Source organism: Protopterus annectens, chromosome 12.part0 (assembly GCF_019279795.1).
Source record: "Protopterus annectens isolate FY-2018-M chromosome 12.part0, PAN1.0, whole genome shotgun sequence".
Lineage (NCBI taxonomy): Eukaryota > Metazoa > Chordata > Ceratodontiformes > Protopteridae > Protopterus > Protopterus annectens.
The window spans coordinates 529,385,774-529,401,577 of record NC_056746.1 but is presented as its reverse complement, the minus strand read 5'-3'; the positions used below and the strand labels follow the sequence as shown (position 1 = coordinate 529,401,577).

The window sequence follows — 15,804 nt, the reverse complement described above, 5'->3', positions numbered from 1 at the left end:
AAGTTTTATTTTATATATATATATATATATATATATATATATATATATATATATATATATATATATATATATGAATGAGCTGAGTAACCGTATTAAAGAACACAATGCAGCAATACGCAAACAGGACAGTTTGAATACCTTGGCTAAACAGTGCTATTTGCCCAAACTTCACAGAATTCAAATTCACAGCGCTGGAAAAAATAAGTTTGTAGGGAACATGGACACATTCCTGCAAGTCCAGGAATTAAAATGGCAGATAGAACTGAGTGATGTCTATCCAGGTATCACTGAAACACTGAACATTAAATGTGCACTTAAATGGTATAGAGATTGAAATTTGATAGGGGTTGAAGAATTGTGCAAGTGGATTTAATGTGTTAATGGATTTACAACTGTGCAAGTGAATATAATGCGTTTCCTCCCTCTCTGATATTTGCCTCCCCCCCCTACACACACACTCCCAGTCACCAGGCTAGCCCCCCGCCGACCCCACCAACAACCCCCCCGGTCTCACTTTTCACGCAGCTATTCAAGGGGTGGTACCATCTGAACCATCCCACGGGCAGTACCATCCGCACTGACCCAGTCTTCTGGGACTCTCTATTATTCATATTCTCCTACCCATCAAACCCTGGCTCCACACTCCGTGTCGTGGGCTGCCCCCATACAGCCCCCCCCCCTTTAAGTCCACACCTCATTCCTCCCACTTCCCCCTCAGGTGGCATACCCACACATTTCTCTACACACACACACACACACACACACACACACACACACACACACACACACACACACACACACAGAGATACCCAAGCATAGTAGGACTCGCTATATGACTCCTCCACCTTAGTCTGTGCCCTTCTTTACTTACCTTTGGAGGCATGGACTCATAAGTTACGCAAAGTAACTATATGTAATTTCTGGGTTGTCCCATCGGGGAAGAACCAATCTGGGTGTTAATATTAGAATTATCCCAGCATGACTCTCATCCTTCCCAGTTCACCCATATTTTTAATTTTTTTTTTTTTGCTTTTGCACACGATCCCTTTTTTGCACACGATCCCTATTAGTATGCACACGGCACCACAAGGCTAATACTGCCTGACCAATTTACCTTATGTAACTGCGATTATAATGTTAATGAAAATGCACACAGCACCCTGCCTGTTCACACTTTACTATTGGAAAGGAACTGTTGTTAATTTAAATGGCCTGCTAGAACTAATGTATTTAAAGGAAGTGACAGTGGTTGCTCAGTTATGAAACATGTCTTTCTGAAGAAGTCTTGATAGTAAGACAAAAGCGCTAAAGTACTACAAGAGTTGTTGTGTGATTTACTATTCTTTGAATGATGTTATTGTCACATGTTCATTTCTTAGTGTGTGTGTGTGTGTGTGTGTGTGTGTGTGTGTGTGTGTGTGTGTGTGTGTGTGTGTGTGTGTGTGTGTGTGTGTATGTATGTATATATATATATATATATATATATATATATATATATATATATATATATATATATACACACACACACTGCTTTCAGCACAATGAATTTCATCATCTAAAATCATACCCTACATTTACAATTACAAACTTTTGTATAACTGTGACCTTCGATCCATGTTTGAACTGGGGAATTCAGAAAATGTAAGAAGAATCTTAAAAACAAGAGCAAACATTAAGGCAACCGCCCAGTTATGTAGCCAACATCAAAACTGTGGTACAATCTACCATGAAATGTTGATTTTTAGCTGATCATCTACAGTCCTTTGATGAAGTCATTTCCAAATATAGCACTCACAGAACTAATGGAGCTATACTGAAGCTTTGTGCCTCACTCAGAACAGTTGATGCTTCCTATTTTTGATCAATGAAGCTCATTTTTAATTTGTACATCAGCAATTCAGTTCTGTCCAAGTTAAGCATTAGTCAACTCGATGGGACATAATTTGGATTCTTCACAAGCATCAGAGCTCCTCACACTGGCAGATGCAGCCAGTTAAGGTCTCAGGTGAAGAAAAAATAAAAAGTGTATTGCTGTGTCAGTCTCCAACACCCCAATGACATGTTTGTGTCTTTCGGCTTTTCCCGGTTAGGGGTCGCCACAGCGGAACTCCGGTCCGCTAATGATTGGTAGTGGATTTTTACGTACCGGGTTACCAGCTCTGACGCACAACCTTCAACGAGGGCATGCCCCATTCACGTATGCCTCCATACAGAAGATGTTCTAGCTGAGAATCGAACGGGACAACGTCTTGCTACAAGGTGACAACGCTACCGCAGCACCACCACCGCAGTTCAACACCCCAATGACATAATGCAAGAAATTTAGGGGAAGGACAGAAAGAAGGGAGATTCAAGTACTATATTTTGGAAATTGCATTTTTCTGTTTTAGTTCCCTGTCATGATGTCCTAGAGTGGAAATGACTGGTTTGGATCAGAACAGCAATCCAATTGTCAAAATACTTCATACGTGTATTTATGGGTATTGGGCACTCCATGGAATGTACTCGCTGCTGACACTCAGATCAATGTCAATGTGGAATTCACAAATTTCATCAAGTTCTGTGCACATTCTGGGGATTACCCCTGAACGGACTAAACCAACAGCAAGTTATATATACCATCTCCAAGATCGCACAACCCCTGGGGAAAGGGGATATTAATATTCTCCTACATGACATTGTCGATCTTGCACATCTGCTTAGCAGATTTCTGGTTCAGCCAGACAGGTGTCGCCTTAGTGTAATCTTGATGTGGTATCTGGCACACAAGCAAACGCACATGCTCGCACACACACGTGCACGCTCGCTCACACACACTCACATGCACCAGCACTCACGCTCACACACACTCACTCATACTCACGCACACACACTACTTATGTGCATGTCAGTTAAGAAATCACCGTAGATATGGAAAAAACAGAGGAACTAAAAGTCACTGTTAATGGAGTACATTCATTCTCAGAGATCTTTACAATGCAATCATTTACCACAAAAAGATCACAAAAACCCTCCAGTCAACTGTAATGCAGTATGAATCACAGCTGTACCAAAACAAACCTTTTCAATCTTACCTGCAAGTAAAAGTGTGCAATAAAAACCTTAAAATGCATCTGACTCAAATGAAACTCATTTCTTCACATTTACCTCATGCTTATCAACAGAAGAGCTACCCTGAAATTACTGCAAAGAACACCCAAAGTATCTCCAATTTTGAAAAGCAGCTTTGCTTATAGCAAATATTTAAATGCTGCAGGGAAATAAACATACTTGCTTGTGAGATGTTCTGGACATGTTCCAGCCAGGCTGTATGATAGCCAACTATATTAGGATGCTGAAGACCAGCTAACACTTTTGCTTCTCGAAGAATCTGAAACAGCAAACATACAGAACCTTAATGCCCTTTTCAGGAAAAGAATAACATTTTAATCTTTATATATTATTTACAAACTATAAAAAATATGTCCAACTGCCAAATAATGCTACTACACCATTAACAGACGCTACCTTTTACTTACATGTGTACTCCCAACTATTCTTGCACTTTTTACTTTTGAACAAATTACTTTTGCTTGCATTGTTTGTGGGCCTGGACCTTTATTTTATTTTTTTTCTTTACAACTAGTGCCAGTAGGACATGTAAAAAAGACTGAATGGTATAAAGTTATGCTGGAAACTGTTTCTAATACAACTAGATTTCAGTGTTTGCACTGCCTGTCATTTACAGAGATCTTGTTTAAATTTCCCTCCTCAAAACTGAAAATTTTGCAGTATAATGCATGTCCACTTGTAACAAGTTGCAACAAGGGCAGTTTCAAATCAAACTGCCTCTATTTTGATATGGCAAGTGCTGAAAAATTCAGCTGGAAATCTCAAAATACATAAATGATTTAAAGAAATGAGATGCTGTGGTAATTATCTTTTACTTCTAGGCCAAGTAGGAACAAAGCTTTAGAAATTATGTAGAGGAAATGAAGAAAGCCAGGTATGAACAGACTGACCGAAATACACTGCAATGTTCTTAACAGAAGAGAAAGAACTGGTACACATCTGTACAGCAGATCTCTGAGCCCGGATCACTGTAGCAATAAAATCTGAAAACAAATAGCAGGACCAATGCAATTTCACTGGTGATGAATAAACCCCAACTGTAACGATTTATTTTTACAGTGCCCCCTCCCCACAGTGAAGCACAGCACACCAAAGTTATTGTAAAGTCGGGACTCTAACCACTACGCTATCTCTTTTTTTTTTTTTTTTAAGAATACACACTGTAAAACAGTGTTCCTACACATTCTGTTCTTAATAAGGATTACACACTAAGTCTTCTCTGTCAATTTATTTTCCATCCCATACCCTTAACATTTATCTGTGTATATGTTACAACTTTAGAACTATGCAAAATCTGTAAATACTTCTTATGAGCATAATCTACGGAATTATATTTTTAACATATTGTGAGGCATTTCTGGTCAACAAAATGTCTTGCTTTTAAAAAGTTATGGATTTTTTTTATACCCAGGACAGCACTGAAAATGAGATTTCTTTGGTGGTCCTTTCCAGTTAACAGAAGCAAATACAAAGAGTTAACTTTATACAAATGTTTGACATGACACTTCTTAATGCAGCAGTTGCCTTTAAAGGACCACTATGGTCAAGAAATTACAAAAAGCAGAAAAAAAAATTTTCTATGTCCTATCTTGATTTTCTATGGCCTATCAATATGTCAGCATCAAAGTATTTATTACTATTTTTAATTTTTCTACAAGCCAAAATGACCCGAATGGACATGACTTGTGAAGCAATTTTGTTCTTAGCCAAGATTTTCTCTCCCTATCACAATGCAGTACAGGGCCTCAAAATATATGTCCTACCCTATCAGCCAAGATCTCCTTGACATTTACTTTAAGTTGCAGCACTTGGCATTACAGTTCACATTGAGATTCCCTCTCAACTTTAAGTCACATACTAGTTTGTCATGCTTTAAGGACACTAGCTCCTTCCTCTATCATCCTAAAAAAAAAAAACAGAAGCTATGTACTTACCACAACAATGGATCTTTGCTTTGTCATACCAGTCCATTCACTTCATCTTCTGGGATTTCACCAGCAGGGGGATCCAATCCAAAACATTTTCACTTCAAGAACTCCGCTCAAGCTCTTTTCCTACTCCCAATATGCATCTTTCCCAGCTCACTCTCAGATTGAGTTTGTTACTTATTATCTGGAAGATGTAGGTAATGGAATCAGCTAGAAGGGACAAGTGAACATTGGACAAGCTTCAAGGCAGCTCTACTAGATCTATTTGGATAGAAATTATGACAGTTTGGTAAGAAGATGGTGGGCATGTTGTCAAACCAGATGGATTAGGGATGACAAAGATCCACTATTATGTTAAGTGCATAATATCCACATCCTTTATCATCCCAACTGGCCGGTTCAACCTATGGGACAGAATTCCAAGCTGTTAGCTTTCCTAGGTGGAATAATCACAGGATGCCCTTAAGATTGGTAGCTCCAAAGGAAGACTCGGACCTGGAGAGAACGCCCAACTTAAAATGTGTAGAAAGTGTATAGGGACCATGTTACTGCTAAACAGATGGCATTATCTGAAATGTTCTTGAAGTCGGCAGTACAGGTTAAAACAGACCTAGTTAAAATGAGCCTTTGGTCTCTTTGCTAAGTTTTAATCTTTGGTTTGTACATAAAGGTTATGCAGTCTAAAGCCATTTCAGCAAGGTTACTTTGGACACTGTGTGCTCCAGTTTACAGAGTGTAAATGAAATAAACAATTAAGAATATTTTCTGATTGTCTTTAAATTATGCAGGTTCTCTGTAAAAGTACAGTTGTGTACACTTACATAAATGTAGATGTTAAGAGTGCATTCACTGTTGCAGTCATCACACTTGGGTTATCCTGCCAGGGGTAGCCCTCAGTCGGTCCCAATACCAGAGGCTTAGTATTTCTGCGTTGGTTGCTGTCACTCCAGGACTGACGTCAGGTCGTCAGTGGTATAAAATCAGGCAGCCAACGCCATTACATCAGTTTTTCTTGCTGTCAGGAGCCCCCAAATAGGGAGCTAGGTTATGGTGGAAAACCACCACCAGTAGAAAATACCAAAAATTCCCTGTAAGGAGACAGAAAAAGAAAGAGACAAGGGGGATGGAGGGTGGGAAACCAGGACTGCAACAGTGAATACACTCGAACATCTACATTTATGGTAAGTGTACACAACTGTACTATGTTCTTCGTGTTTCACTGTTGCAGTCATCACACTTGGGTTGATTCCCAAAGCTGAAGAAAACGGTGGAGGCAGACAAGACGACTGGGGACTGGCTAGGATGCCCTGCAAGACTGTGGTGGCAAAGCCTGCCCTAGATTTGGAGAAGATATGCAGGTGGTAATGCTTGGTGAAGGTATGAACAGAAGTCCATGTTGCAGCCTCCAGAATGTCCCTAGTGGGGACCCATCTGAGAAAAGCTGCAGAGGTGGAGGTTGCCCTGGTGGAATGCGTCCTGACCCCCTTTGGTGGCGGATTCCCATGCTGTTTGTAGCAGAAATGGATGCAGTGTGCTATCCATTTGGAGATTGTTTGTTTGGATATGGCCTTGCCCTCTGCCCCTGCTGTGAAGCTGACTAGCAATTGGTCAGTTTTTCTAAAGGATTTAGTCCTATCCAGGTAGAATCAGAGCTGTCTGTGCACATCTAGAGAGAGTGCAGAATCCTTTCCCCTTGTTTTGTGGATTAGAGAAAAAGGTTGGCAAATGAATGGGATTGGTTGAGAGCCACACTGGACACCACTTTAGGCATGAAGGATGGGTTAGTCCTGAGGGAAACCATGTCAGCATGGAAAATGATGAAGGGCTCTACAGCCATGAGTGCTTGTAACTTTGAAACTCTTCTAGCTGACGTGATGGCCAGAAGCAAGGCTGTTTTCCAAGAGGGGAATTTTAACTCTGCTGATGCTGCAGGCTCAAAGCGGTGTATGGTGAGCTTTTCCAACACAAAGTTAAGGTCCCAAGCTGGGGTAGGAGCTCTTCTGGGTGGCCGTAAGTTGTTAGCCCCTCTTAGGAACTGTTTGAGGAGAGGGTGTGAGAAGAGAGGTGGCTCTGTGCTGTAATCAGCAGAAATGGCAGGGGCATGAATTTTAATAGAAGAGAAGGACAGACCCCTGTGTAGTAGGTCTGCTAGGTAATCCAGGATGAGAGGTAGGGAGGGCTGTGCTGTTTTGGCTCCCTTAGCCTGGATCCAGGTGCAAAACCTTTTCCACTTGTCAGCATAGGATTTTCTAGTGCTGGCGCCTCTGGCCTCACGTACAACATCCAGGACTTGTTTGCTTAGGCTGGCAGCTGGAGGAGAAGTCAGGGAATACAGCCAGTCTGCCAGGTTCAGTGTCTGCAGTTGTGGATGTATGAATTCTCCATTCTTCTGGGTCATGAGTGTTGGGATCGGAAGTAGGTGCCATGGTGGCAGGGGTGACTGGCTGCACAGCAGTGGGTACCAGTGCTGGTGTGGCCAGTCTGGGGCAAGCACGATTGCCCTTGGTGTTTCCTCCCTTATTTTGAGCAATACCCCTGAAATGAGTGATAGAGGGGAAAAATGTATAGATCGAGAGGTTTACCCACTGGAAGTATGAGCATCCACTTTCCAGGCCTTGCTGTGAGGTTCCCTGGTGCAGAATTTGCTGAGCTGATAACTGGAGTGGGAGGCAAAGAGGTCCACCTTCGGGGTGCTCCACTTCTGGGTTACAAGGTTGAAGCTTCTGTGGCTTAGCTGCCACTCATGTGGGTCTAGCAGGTTTCTGCTCAAGTTGTCTGCCAGAGAGTTTAGGGAGCCTGGCAGGAATTGTGCTAGCAGGTGTATTTGCATGGCTGAGACAGTGTGCCAAAGGGTCATGGCGAGCCTGTAGAGAGGATAAGAGCGAGTCCCTCCCTGCTTGCTGATATACCACATCACTGTGATGTTGCCTGTTTTGATCACTAGAGGTCCCGGGGAAGAGTAGGGGTCTGAAAGCTGTCAGGGCATGCTGAACAGCTAAGCATCTCTTTTTGGTTGATGTGCAGATGTATTTGATTTGGGCTCCAAGGCCATGAATGCACCTGCCATCTAGGTGTGCACCCCAGGCATAGTCTGATATGTCTGTGGCGAGGGTCTGGGCAGCGTGGAGCTGTGAGAAGGGAAGTCCCTTGTTGTGACTGCATGCTGCTACCCCCTAAAGAAAAACTTTCCTTAGACAGGGTATTATAGGTATGATTGTTTCCAGGTTTTGACAGTGATGACATCAAAGGCTTTTTAAGTACCATTGTAATTTCCTCATATGCAGTCTGGCATATGGAATGAGTAGAATGCAGGAGGCCATGAACCCTAGAGCTTACAGGATTTTCCTTGTGGATAACTGGGTTCTGGTGGCTAGCTGAGAGAAGTAGCCTGACAGGTAGGTTCCCTATTAGAAGACTGAAGACGCATTATTTCAAATGCATCTTGGTCGAACTCAAAAGCCTGAAACTGCAAAATATCGAAGCGGCTTTTAAGCAAATTCTTTCCCTAGGAAAGAATTTGCTTTCGCTTTACTTTGCCGCTTTCGTCTTGATCTTGGAGTTGGTATATTTAAGTGGGGGGGGGGGGCACAGCCCCCCACTTAATGTAATGTTTAAAGTGTTTTGGGTTTTTTTTTTGTTGGAACAGCGATTTTTTTCCCTAGGAAAAAAAAATAAATAAATTGCTGTTCTGACCGTTTGAAATTGTAAGCTTTCGCTTACATAGGGTCAATTAATCACCGTTCACTTTTTTAAGCATTTGGTGATCTAATATAGACCCGACAGGTAGGCTTGTTTTTCTGGAGTAAGGAATGCCATCTGGGATGCTGTGTCCAGGTTTGCTCCCAGGAACACAATTTTATGTGTGGGGACTACTTTTGATTTCTTTTCATTGACAGTATACCCCAGGGAGGTCAGTAGGTCCTTTACAAACGCCAGGTGCTGTAACAGCTTTTCATACAAGTCTGCCTGAATCAAGCAATCGTCTAAGTAATGGTAAATTTGAATATTTCTTTGTCTGCAAAAAGCAATGGCTGGAGCCAGGCATTTTGTGAAAACTCTGGGAGCAGTGGATAAGCCAAAGGGAAGCGCAGAGAACGGAAAGTACATAGATCCTGCCCTGAAACACAGATATTTCCTGCAAGATTCCCCTGATTGGGAGGTGTAGGTAGGTCTCTTTTAGGTCTTGGGTGCCTAACCAGGATTCCTTGGAAAGCATAGGAAGAAGCTGCTGGGGGGTGAGCATTTTGAATTTTGGTATCACCAGAAAGGTGTTTAGAATGGATAAATCGAGGATTAGGTGGCCCTCTTTTCTGGGTACCAGGAAGAGTCTGGAATAGAAACCTTGGCCTATCTGATCTGCAGGAACATGCTGTATTTCCCTCATGGAGAGCAGGGAATGGACTTGTTTTTTGGCCTCTGCCCAATGGTTAGGAGGAAAATCTGGGAACCATTTTGGGGTTGGCAGAGTGTAGAAATAAAATTTGTATCCCTGGGACACTATAATGAGGACTCATCAGTCGATGGTAGAGGCCCAGTTGTTTGCATGGAAGGAGAGTTTTCCTCCTAGGGGCACAATCAGGTGGGAAGAGGTAAGGGGTGGAGTTGTAAAGTCATTGTGAGTTCTTACCATAAGGGGGTGGCTTAGGAACTCCATTGCTTAGATCTCTGCATTCCCTGGGGGGTCTGCTTCCCCTGGGTCTTGGCTGAGCTGGCCTGGAGGGGGCCGGAAAGGACTAGTGCTTGGAGGGGCAATGCCTACTGAACCTCAAGAGGCTGGAGCTGTAAAATGTCTTTAACTGTCTGCATAGATTTAGTTTTTTCTTTCATCTTTTTTAAGACCTCTTCTGCCTTGGTGCCAAACAAATTGTCTTTTTTCAATGGTGCGTCCAATAATTTTAATTTGACATGGTCTGGCAAGGCCTGTTCCTTAAGCCAAGCATGCCTTCTAAGGACAGAACCAGTGACTGCTGCCCTGCAACATGCTTCTAGGGCATCAAAGCCACATTGCAAGGTGTGCTTAGTAACTTGGCTTGCAGAATGCATAAGCTCTTGTAATTCTTTATTTTCTGCACAAGCAGGAAAGGAAGATATTTTTTGTTTAGGGAGTTCCATGGTATGCTGCTGATATTTCAGCATGTGGAACTGACAATTTAGTGCTCTAATACCAAGAGTTGCACAGGTGTATACTTTTTTACCCCCTCAGTCTAAAGCTTGTGAATCCCTGTCTGAGGGGGTGGGATTCTTAGCTGAGGTTGCTTTAATTCCTTTAGGTCTTTGGGAGATGACCTCTGGGTCAGCAGTAGGATTTCTGAAAAGGAATTTGAGAGAGACATGGACTCTGTAGTACCCGTCAGGTTTCCTGGGAGCAGGAGGAAGGCTGTCAGGAGTCAAACTGGATTCCATAAAAACATCATCCACAACATCCAGGACAGGAGGAATGGCTAAAGGTCTGTGCTGTGGTAAATCTTAGAATTCCCTGAGTCTCTTTTTTTGACTGAGGACAGTCCTGACATTCCCATTGGAAATGCTCCCTTAAAGCATGTAGGGTTTCACCAAATGAAAAATCCTTGGGAGGAGAGGCAGAAGGAATGGATTCCTCTGCATCAGAATCCTCATAAGCAGAGAGGGGTTGCATGTCTTCATATTCAGAAACCTCGGAGTCAGACTCCTGTTCAGATAATACTGGGGACAGGTCTCTTTCTTTTGGAAGGGGTAGCCTGGCTTCCCCTAATAAGCATAATAAGGTCTTCCACCATTTTAAGCATTTGAGATTGTGGCATGGAAGCAGGTGCCGGAGTTTGGGTTGTTGGTTTTTTAGGCGTAGTTCTTACCCTGGGCCTTAGAAACTCAGCAGTTTTAGAAAGAACTGAAGACGCAAAAGAAGTCATCAGTTTGTGTAGAGTATCGGTAGTGCGAAGAACTTCCTCGGAAGCCGGTGCCTGCTCAGCGGCTCTGGACCCATCCAAGGTACAGACATCTGCAGGATCCTTAGTCGTAGAGTCTCGCAGCGTTTCGGACTCCGAACGGGTCTCAGTAGCGGCCTGCGAATCCACAGAAGTGGCCATCAGGGGCTGTGAAAGCACCTCACTGAGGACCAGAGAGCTGACGACTAGATTAACAGAAGCACTGTCGTCAGTTTTGGACCTATGTGGTCCATCTCAGTCTTGATCCCTAAGTTTTTCGGAAGATCGGTAGTCGGATGGCTTACCAAAGCCATATCGGAATACGAGGACTGAGCAAAAATATTTAGCTACAATAAGGGCCCAACGATGTATAGTTCTGGCGTTGAACAAAGCACAAAATTGACAGCGAGGGACTTCGTGGTCTGGGTCTAAACAGGTGATGCAGTAAGAATGGAAGTCTCAGTGTGGTATTTGCTTTCCACAGGCGAGACAATTGTTACATCGGCTAGAGCAAGAAAAAACAATCCCCAACGGGGTACTTCGCTTTAGAAGACTTCAACTTCAATTTGGAAATGAAAACTCGGGTAGCGGCTGACCGGCACTCGTGCTAACTGCTTCTGCTTTGGGCTCCTCGGCAAGAAAGACTGATGTAATGGCATCAGCTGCCTGATTTTATACCACTGGCAACCTGACATCAGTCATGGAGTGGCAGCAACCAACGAGAAATACTAAGCCTCTGGTATTCGGGTCGACTGAAGGCTACCCCTGGCAGGATAACCCAAGTGTGATGACTGCAACTGTGAAACACGAAGAACATCATGCAAAGTGTACAGGAGATACTTTCCATTACTGCAGTAATTTAGAAAGAAGACAGGGAGGTGTATGGTCTGGTTGAGGTTGGACTCTAGCTATTTTAGGCATGAAACACAAACAGGAACTCCAGGAGAACAGGGCATGCAACTCTGAGATCCTTCAAGAAGTAGTGACCACTGCAAAAAGTAAAGTCTTCCAGGACAGGAATCAAGTCTGCAGAAGGAGTTGGTTGTCAATGTCTCTGGCAACAAATATAGGTCCCACAGTGGAGAGATGTGTTTAATGGGGGAATGAAAAAGGAAAGTGCCTTTCAGGAAGCATTTACATGCTTCCTAGCATCTTCTTAATGAGCAGCTGAGAAAGTTTGTGTGGAAGTTGAAAATAGTAGCTAACTGCACGTTGAACAACTAGAGCTCAAGTCAAACATGAAGTAAAGAAAATACAAAATTAAATACAAAATTAAGGGAATGGATGTATTGAAGGGATCCAGACCCAGATTAGAAGCCCAAATACAAAATCTACGCCACTTGCTCCTGTATATTTTACAAGTGCACTCTTGCTGAGACACTGAAGAATATCAAACACCCTACAAGAAGAAAAGGTGTGATCAGTGGCCATTCCTTGAAATGGAGCAGTCATACAGTTAATTTCTGGGAGTGACAGTCCTGATAAGGATTGCTGGACTGTTGAAATAAGATGTCAGGTTGTGGATCTCGAAACCATGGCTGCTTCTTGAGATGAGGCTAAAACAAACAGAACCAAAACTGCCTGGGCCAGAAAGGGACCATGAGGATAATTATGGCTTTGCACAGAGACTATTTCTGTAGAAATTCAGAAATTATTGGATGAGTGGAGAAAAGCTGTGTGTGTACAGTGGTCCAACTTGAGTGGCCAATGAGAGACCAGGCATAGTTTGGTGACTGGCTCCTGTGGAGGGATGAGGACAAAGTAGTTGCAGTTTTTTATTTTTATTTTTTTTAATTTAGATGGGGGGGGGATGAAAATTGCAAAAACAAAAGCAAAAACAGCTGTACTACTCTGTGGTTGAAGGGGAACTCAGCCATAAGGAGACTATCCACAACATTACTGGTCCATCCCAGAATGTGCATTACTACCAGAAAACTCTGTGAAGACATTACTGCCACTCTCTCAGCCTCTCTGGACAGAGGATACAACCTGGTTCCACCTGGGTGCTGATATAACAGATTACAGACATTTTTGAATGAAGTGAAATTACACCTAGAGGAAGGAAGGCAGTCCTAAAGGTTCTGCAATGTGTGGCAGACTGCCTCCATTTATGCAAACTTTGGCCTTTAGATCTACTATCCTAGAGAGGAAGCGTTCATGGTTACTGCGCCGCTGGTATAGGAAGGGTAATGGGCCTCCCTGCTGACACTGTGAAAGAGTCCCTCTACCACATCAGATGTCTTCTGGAAACTGAGGAGGGACAAATCAGGATGTTCATGGCATCTGACAGGTTAGACCACTGTAAACACAGTGTACTGCAGAACTTCATGTAATATCTTGAGAGAGTAATGAGGAAGATGGATGTTGCCAATACTTTGAGGACTTTCAAGGGAGATGCTGTGGGACACTGACAAGATAACAGGGTTGACACCTTTCTTCTAGCAAGTTCACAATGAATGTTCTGGTCTCCAGGTGGCTTCCTATGAACACCAATGCTTGGGAAGGCTGCAAATATTATTTTTCTATGCTTAGTGACACAAGAACACATGTAATTGAAGCAAGTAATCTCTGGCTGACAAAATGGACTACCTTTTTGTAGCAGCAAGGAGCTAATCATCTATACAAGGGAATATCAGCATCTCTTAAGGTGCAAGAGAACTGCGACTACAACAATGCATTTTGTCAATACCCAGATTAGTCTCTCTTTAGTTTCTGGAAAACCCTAGAGATTCTGACCCCTATATAAAGTTTGCCAAAGAGTCCAGATGGTATCTGTGCATCTGGATGGCAGACAATCATAAGCAGTTGCAAATCTTGCCTTTTAGCCACACCTACAGCTTATAAACCACATCTATTTGTTCTCCTACAGGCAAGGTAGAATGGCTTGCACTGTGACCATCCAGAATATAGGCATGTTCACATACTAATTAAGGCTGTTTAGGTCTAAATTGGGTTTTAGATATTTTGCCTTCTTTGGAACTAAAAAGAATCTTGAATAGACGCTGGACTCTCTCTGCTCTGGTGGGACCTCTTGCATAGCTCTTTTTGTTAGGTAGCAAAATGAGAGATCTCCATTCTCCTATCTCAGATGGGGTGGAACATCTGAAAGAGAAAGGGAGTGCAGTGCTGGTGGCGATGAAAGGTGGATATACACAGTCAATGGATATCATGTTTTTTACTCAGGCTGTCCTGTGAGACAACAACCCACACCTCTCAGTGAAGAGACAATTAGCCCATGACCACATCCAGAATGGAGCACTCTGGCATCCCTTCAGGGACACCAAGGTGGCTTTCTGGATTAAGGACCTCTAAATCCCTGATGCTGTGAACCTCCTTTGTCATTTGTGCAGCATCAATTAGCGTGGCCTTCTCTGCCACTGGCTGAAGAGAAGTCAAAGGGGAAAGCAGGGACTTCTTGAACAATAGTGATTTGGGACCCTTCTGATTTCTACTTAAAAGATCTTTAAAGGCCTCAAATCAGACTACTACGGCTGACTGAGTCTTGCTTTCCTACTCGCTCATCAGTTATTTCTCTTTAATATTGGGACCAAACAACAATGACACCTCACAGGGGGCAATGTCAAAATATGCAAAGCTGCCCATGAAATCACATAGATGAAGTCAGGCATGGCATTGCATGGTAATGCCTGCTCCTGCTGCTCTGACTGCCCTATTGGCCCCATTATCTAATCAGTCTCGTAGAGAGACTGGATACAGTAAACATGGTATCCACCTGAGACTCTAGCGGTTTCCTGCACTTGAGCATAGCTAGTTTTTGCACAATCCAAAGCTTGTTCAGCTATGCCTCTTTAGAAGGGTGTCATGTGTGTCAGATAATCAAATAATTCAATGCCATCAGGCCAAAACCGGCAGAGGAGTAGGATCGCGTTTCCATTTTTTTCAAAGTGTGTTTTTCCCCCAATTATTCTTGTTAACATCCGCAACATACATTTATTCTGCATTTCCAGCATATTTACATCTTCTTTGGCCATTTGCAGTCCTCGTGCATGGCGTCATTTGCATGCTCTTTGTTCAACAGATACATTTCTATAACAATATCTTATTACATATACAAAAAATACAAGTACATTGCTCTACACGTAGGTGGTTTCTTGCTCTTTTCCCCCTCTCCTACCTTCTTTCTTTCTTTGATTCACACTGTCTACCTTTGGGGTTCTATTTCTGTGTCTACATTTATCCTTTCCTATCACATTCTCCATTTAGATCTACAACTTTTTCTTCCTTTGGTACTGTCTGTTGGCTCTTCTTCCTGTCATATCTTACTGATTACTCCTTCCACTTCCTCTATCATGGGAGGAATTTCTCTTCTCCATTTTCTTGTTACTTTTTTTTACCCTTAAAACCAATGTCCCCACAAGCCTTTTGTCCTTTTCCATAAAACCAATGTCCCCATAAGCCTTTTGTCCTTTTCCATAATCAGGGGTTTTCTCTCTCCCTTACAAACTGCTTGTACCAGCTCTTTCACTGCCCATTTAAACCTTAACTTATTGCACTCCCAAAATGTGCATCCATGTGCCTCTTTCCCCAGCAGAACATCTCCAGCATTTACCTCCTGTTCTAGTGAACATTTTCGTTAGTCTTACTGGACTACAGAGGTAGTGGTGTAAGCACTGCCAGGCAAATATTTAAAATCTTTGTCTTTATAGCATATCTCCGTAATTACATTTGTTCTCACTGCTGAGAAAGTACAAGTATGACTCCGTCATTGTCCATACTAGTGTGAATGACCTGAGACGTACCTCCCTGGACTACATGAAAAAAGACATACAGGAGCTCTTTGATCATGTAGCCCAGGCCGGTATGACCCTGACCTTGAATAGCATCTTACCCTCACCAAGAAT

General features: G+C 42.8%; 1 protein-coding gene across 7 annotated transcripts in view; it reads right to left on the bottom strand.

Moving 5' to 3' along the window:
- Positions 1 to 15,804, bottom strand: part of LOC122816697 (eukaryotic translation initiation factor 2-alpha kinase 1-like) — a 1,078,686-nt gene that overhangs the window by 769,446 nt on the left and 293,436 nt on the right. For all 7 annotated transcript variants that reach the window (XM_044089674.1, XM_044089672.1, XM_044089671.1 and 4 more), the window contains one exon: positions 3,271 to 3,370. In XM_044089674.1, the coding sequence (XP_043945609.1) occupies positions 3,271 to 3,370 (100 nt within the window). The remainder of the gene's footprint in view (positions 1 to 3,270; positions 3,371 to 15,804) is intronic.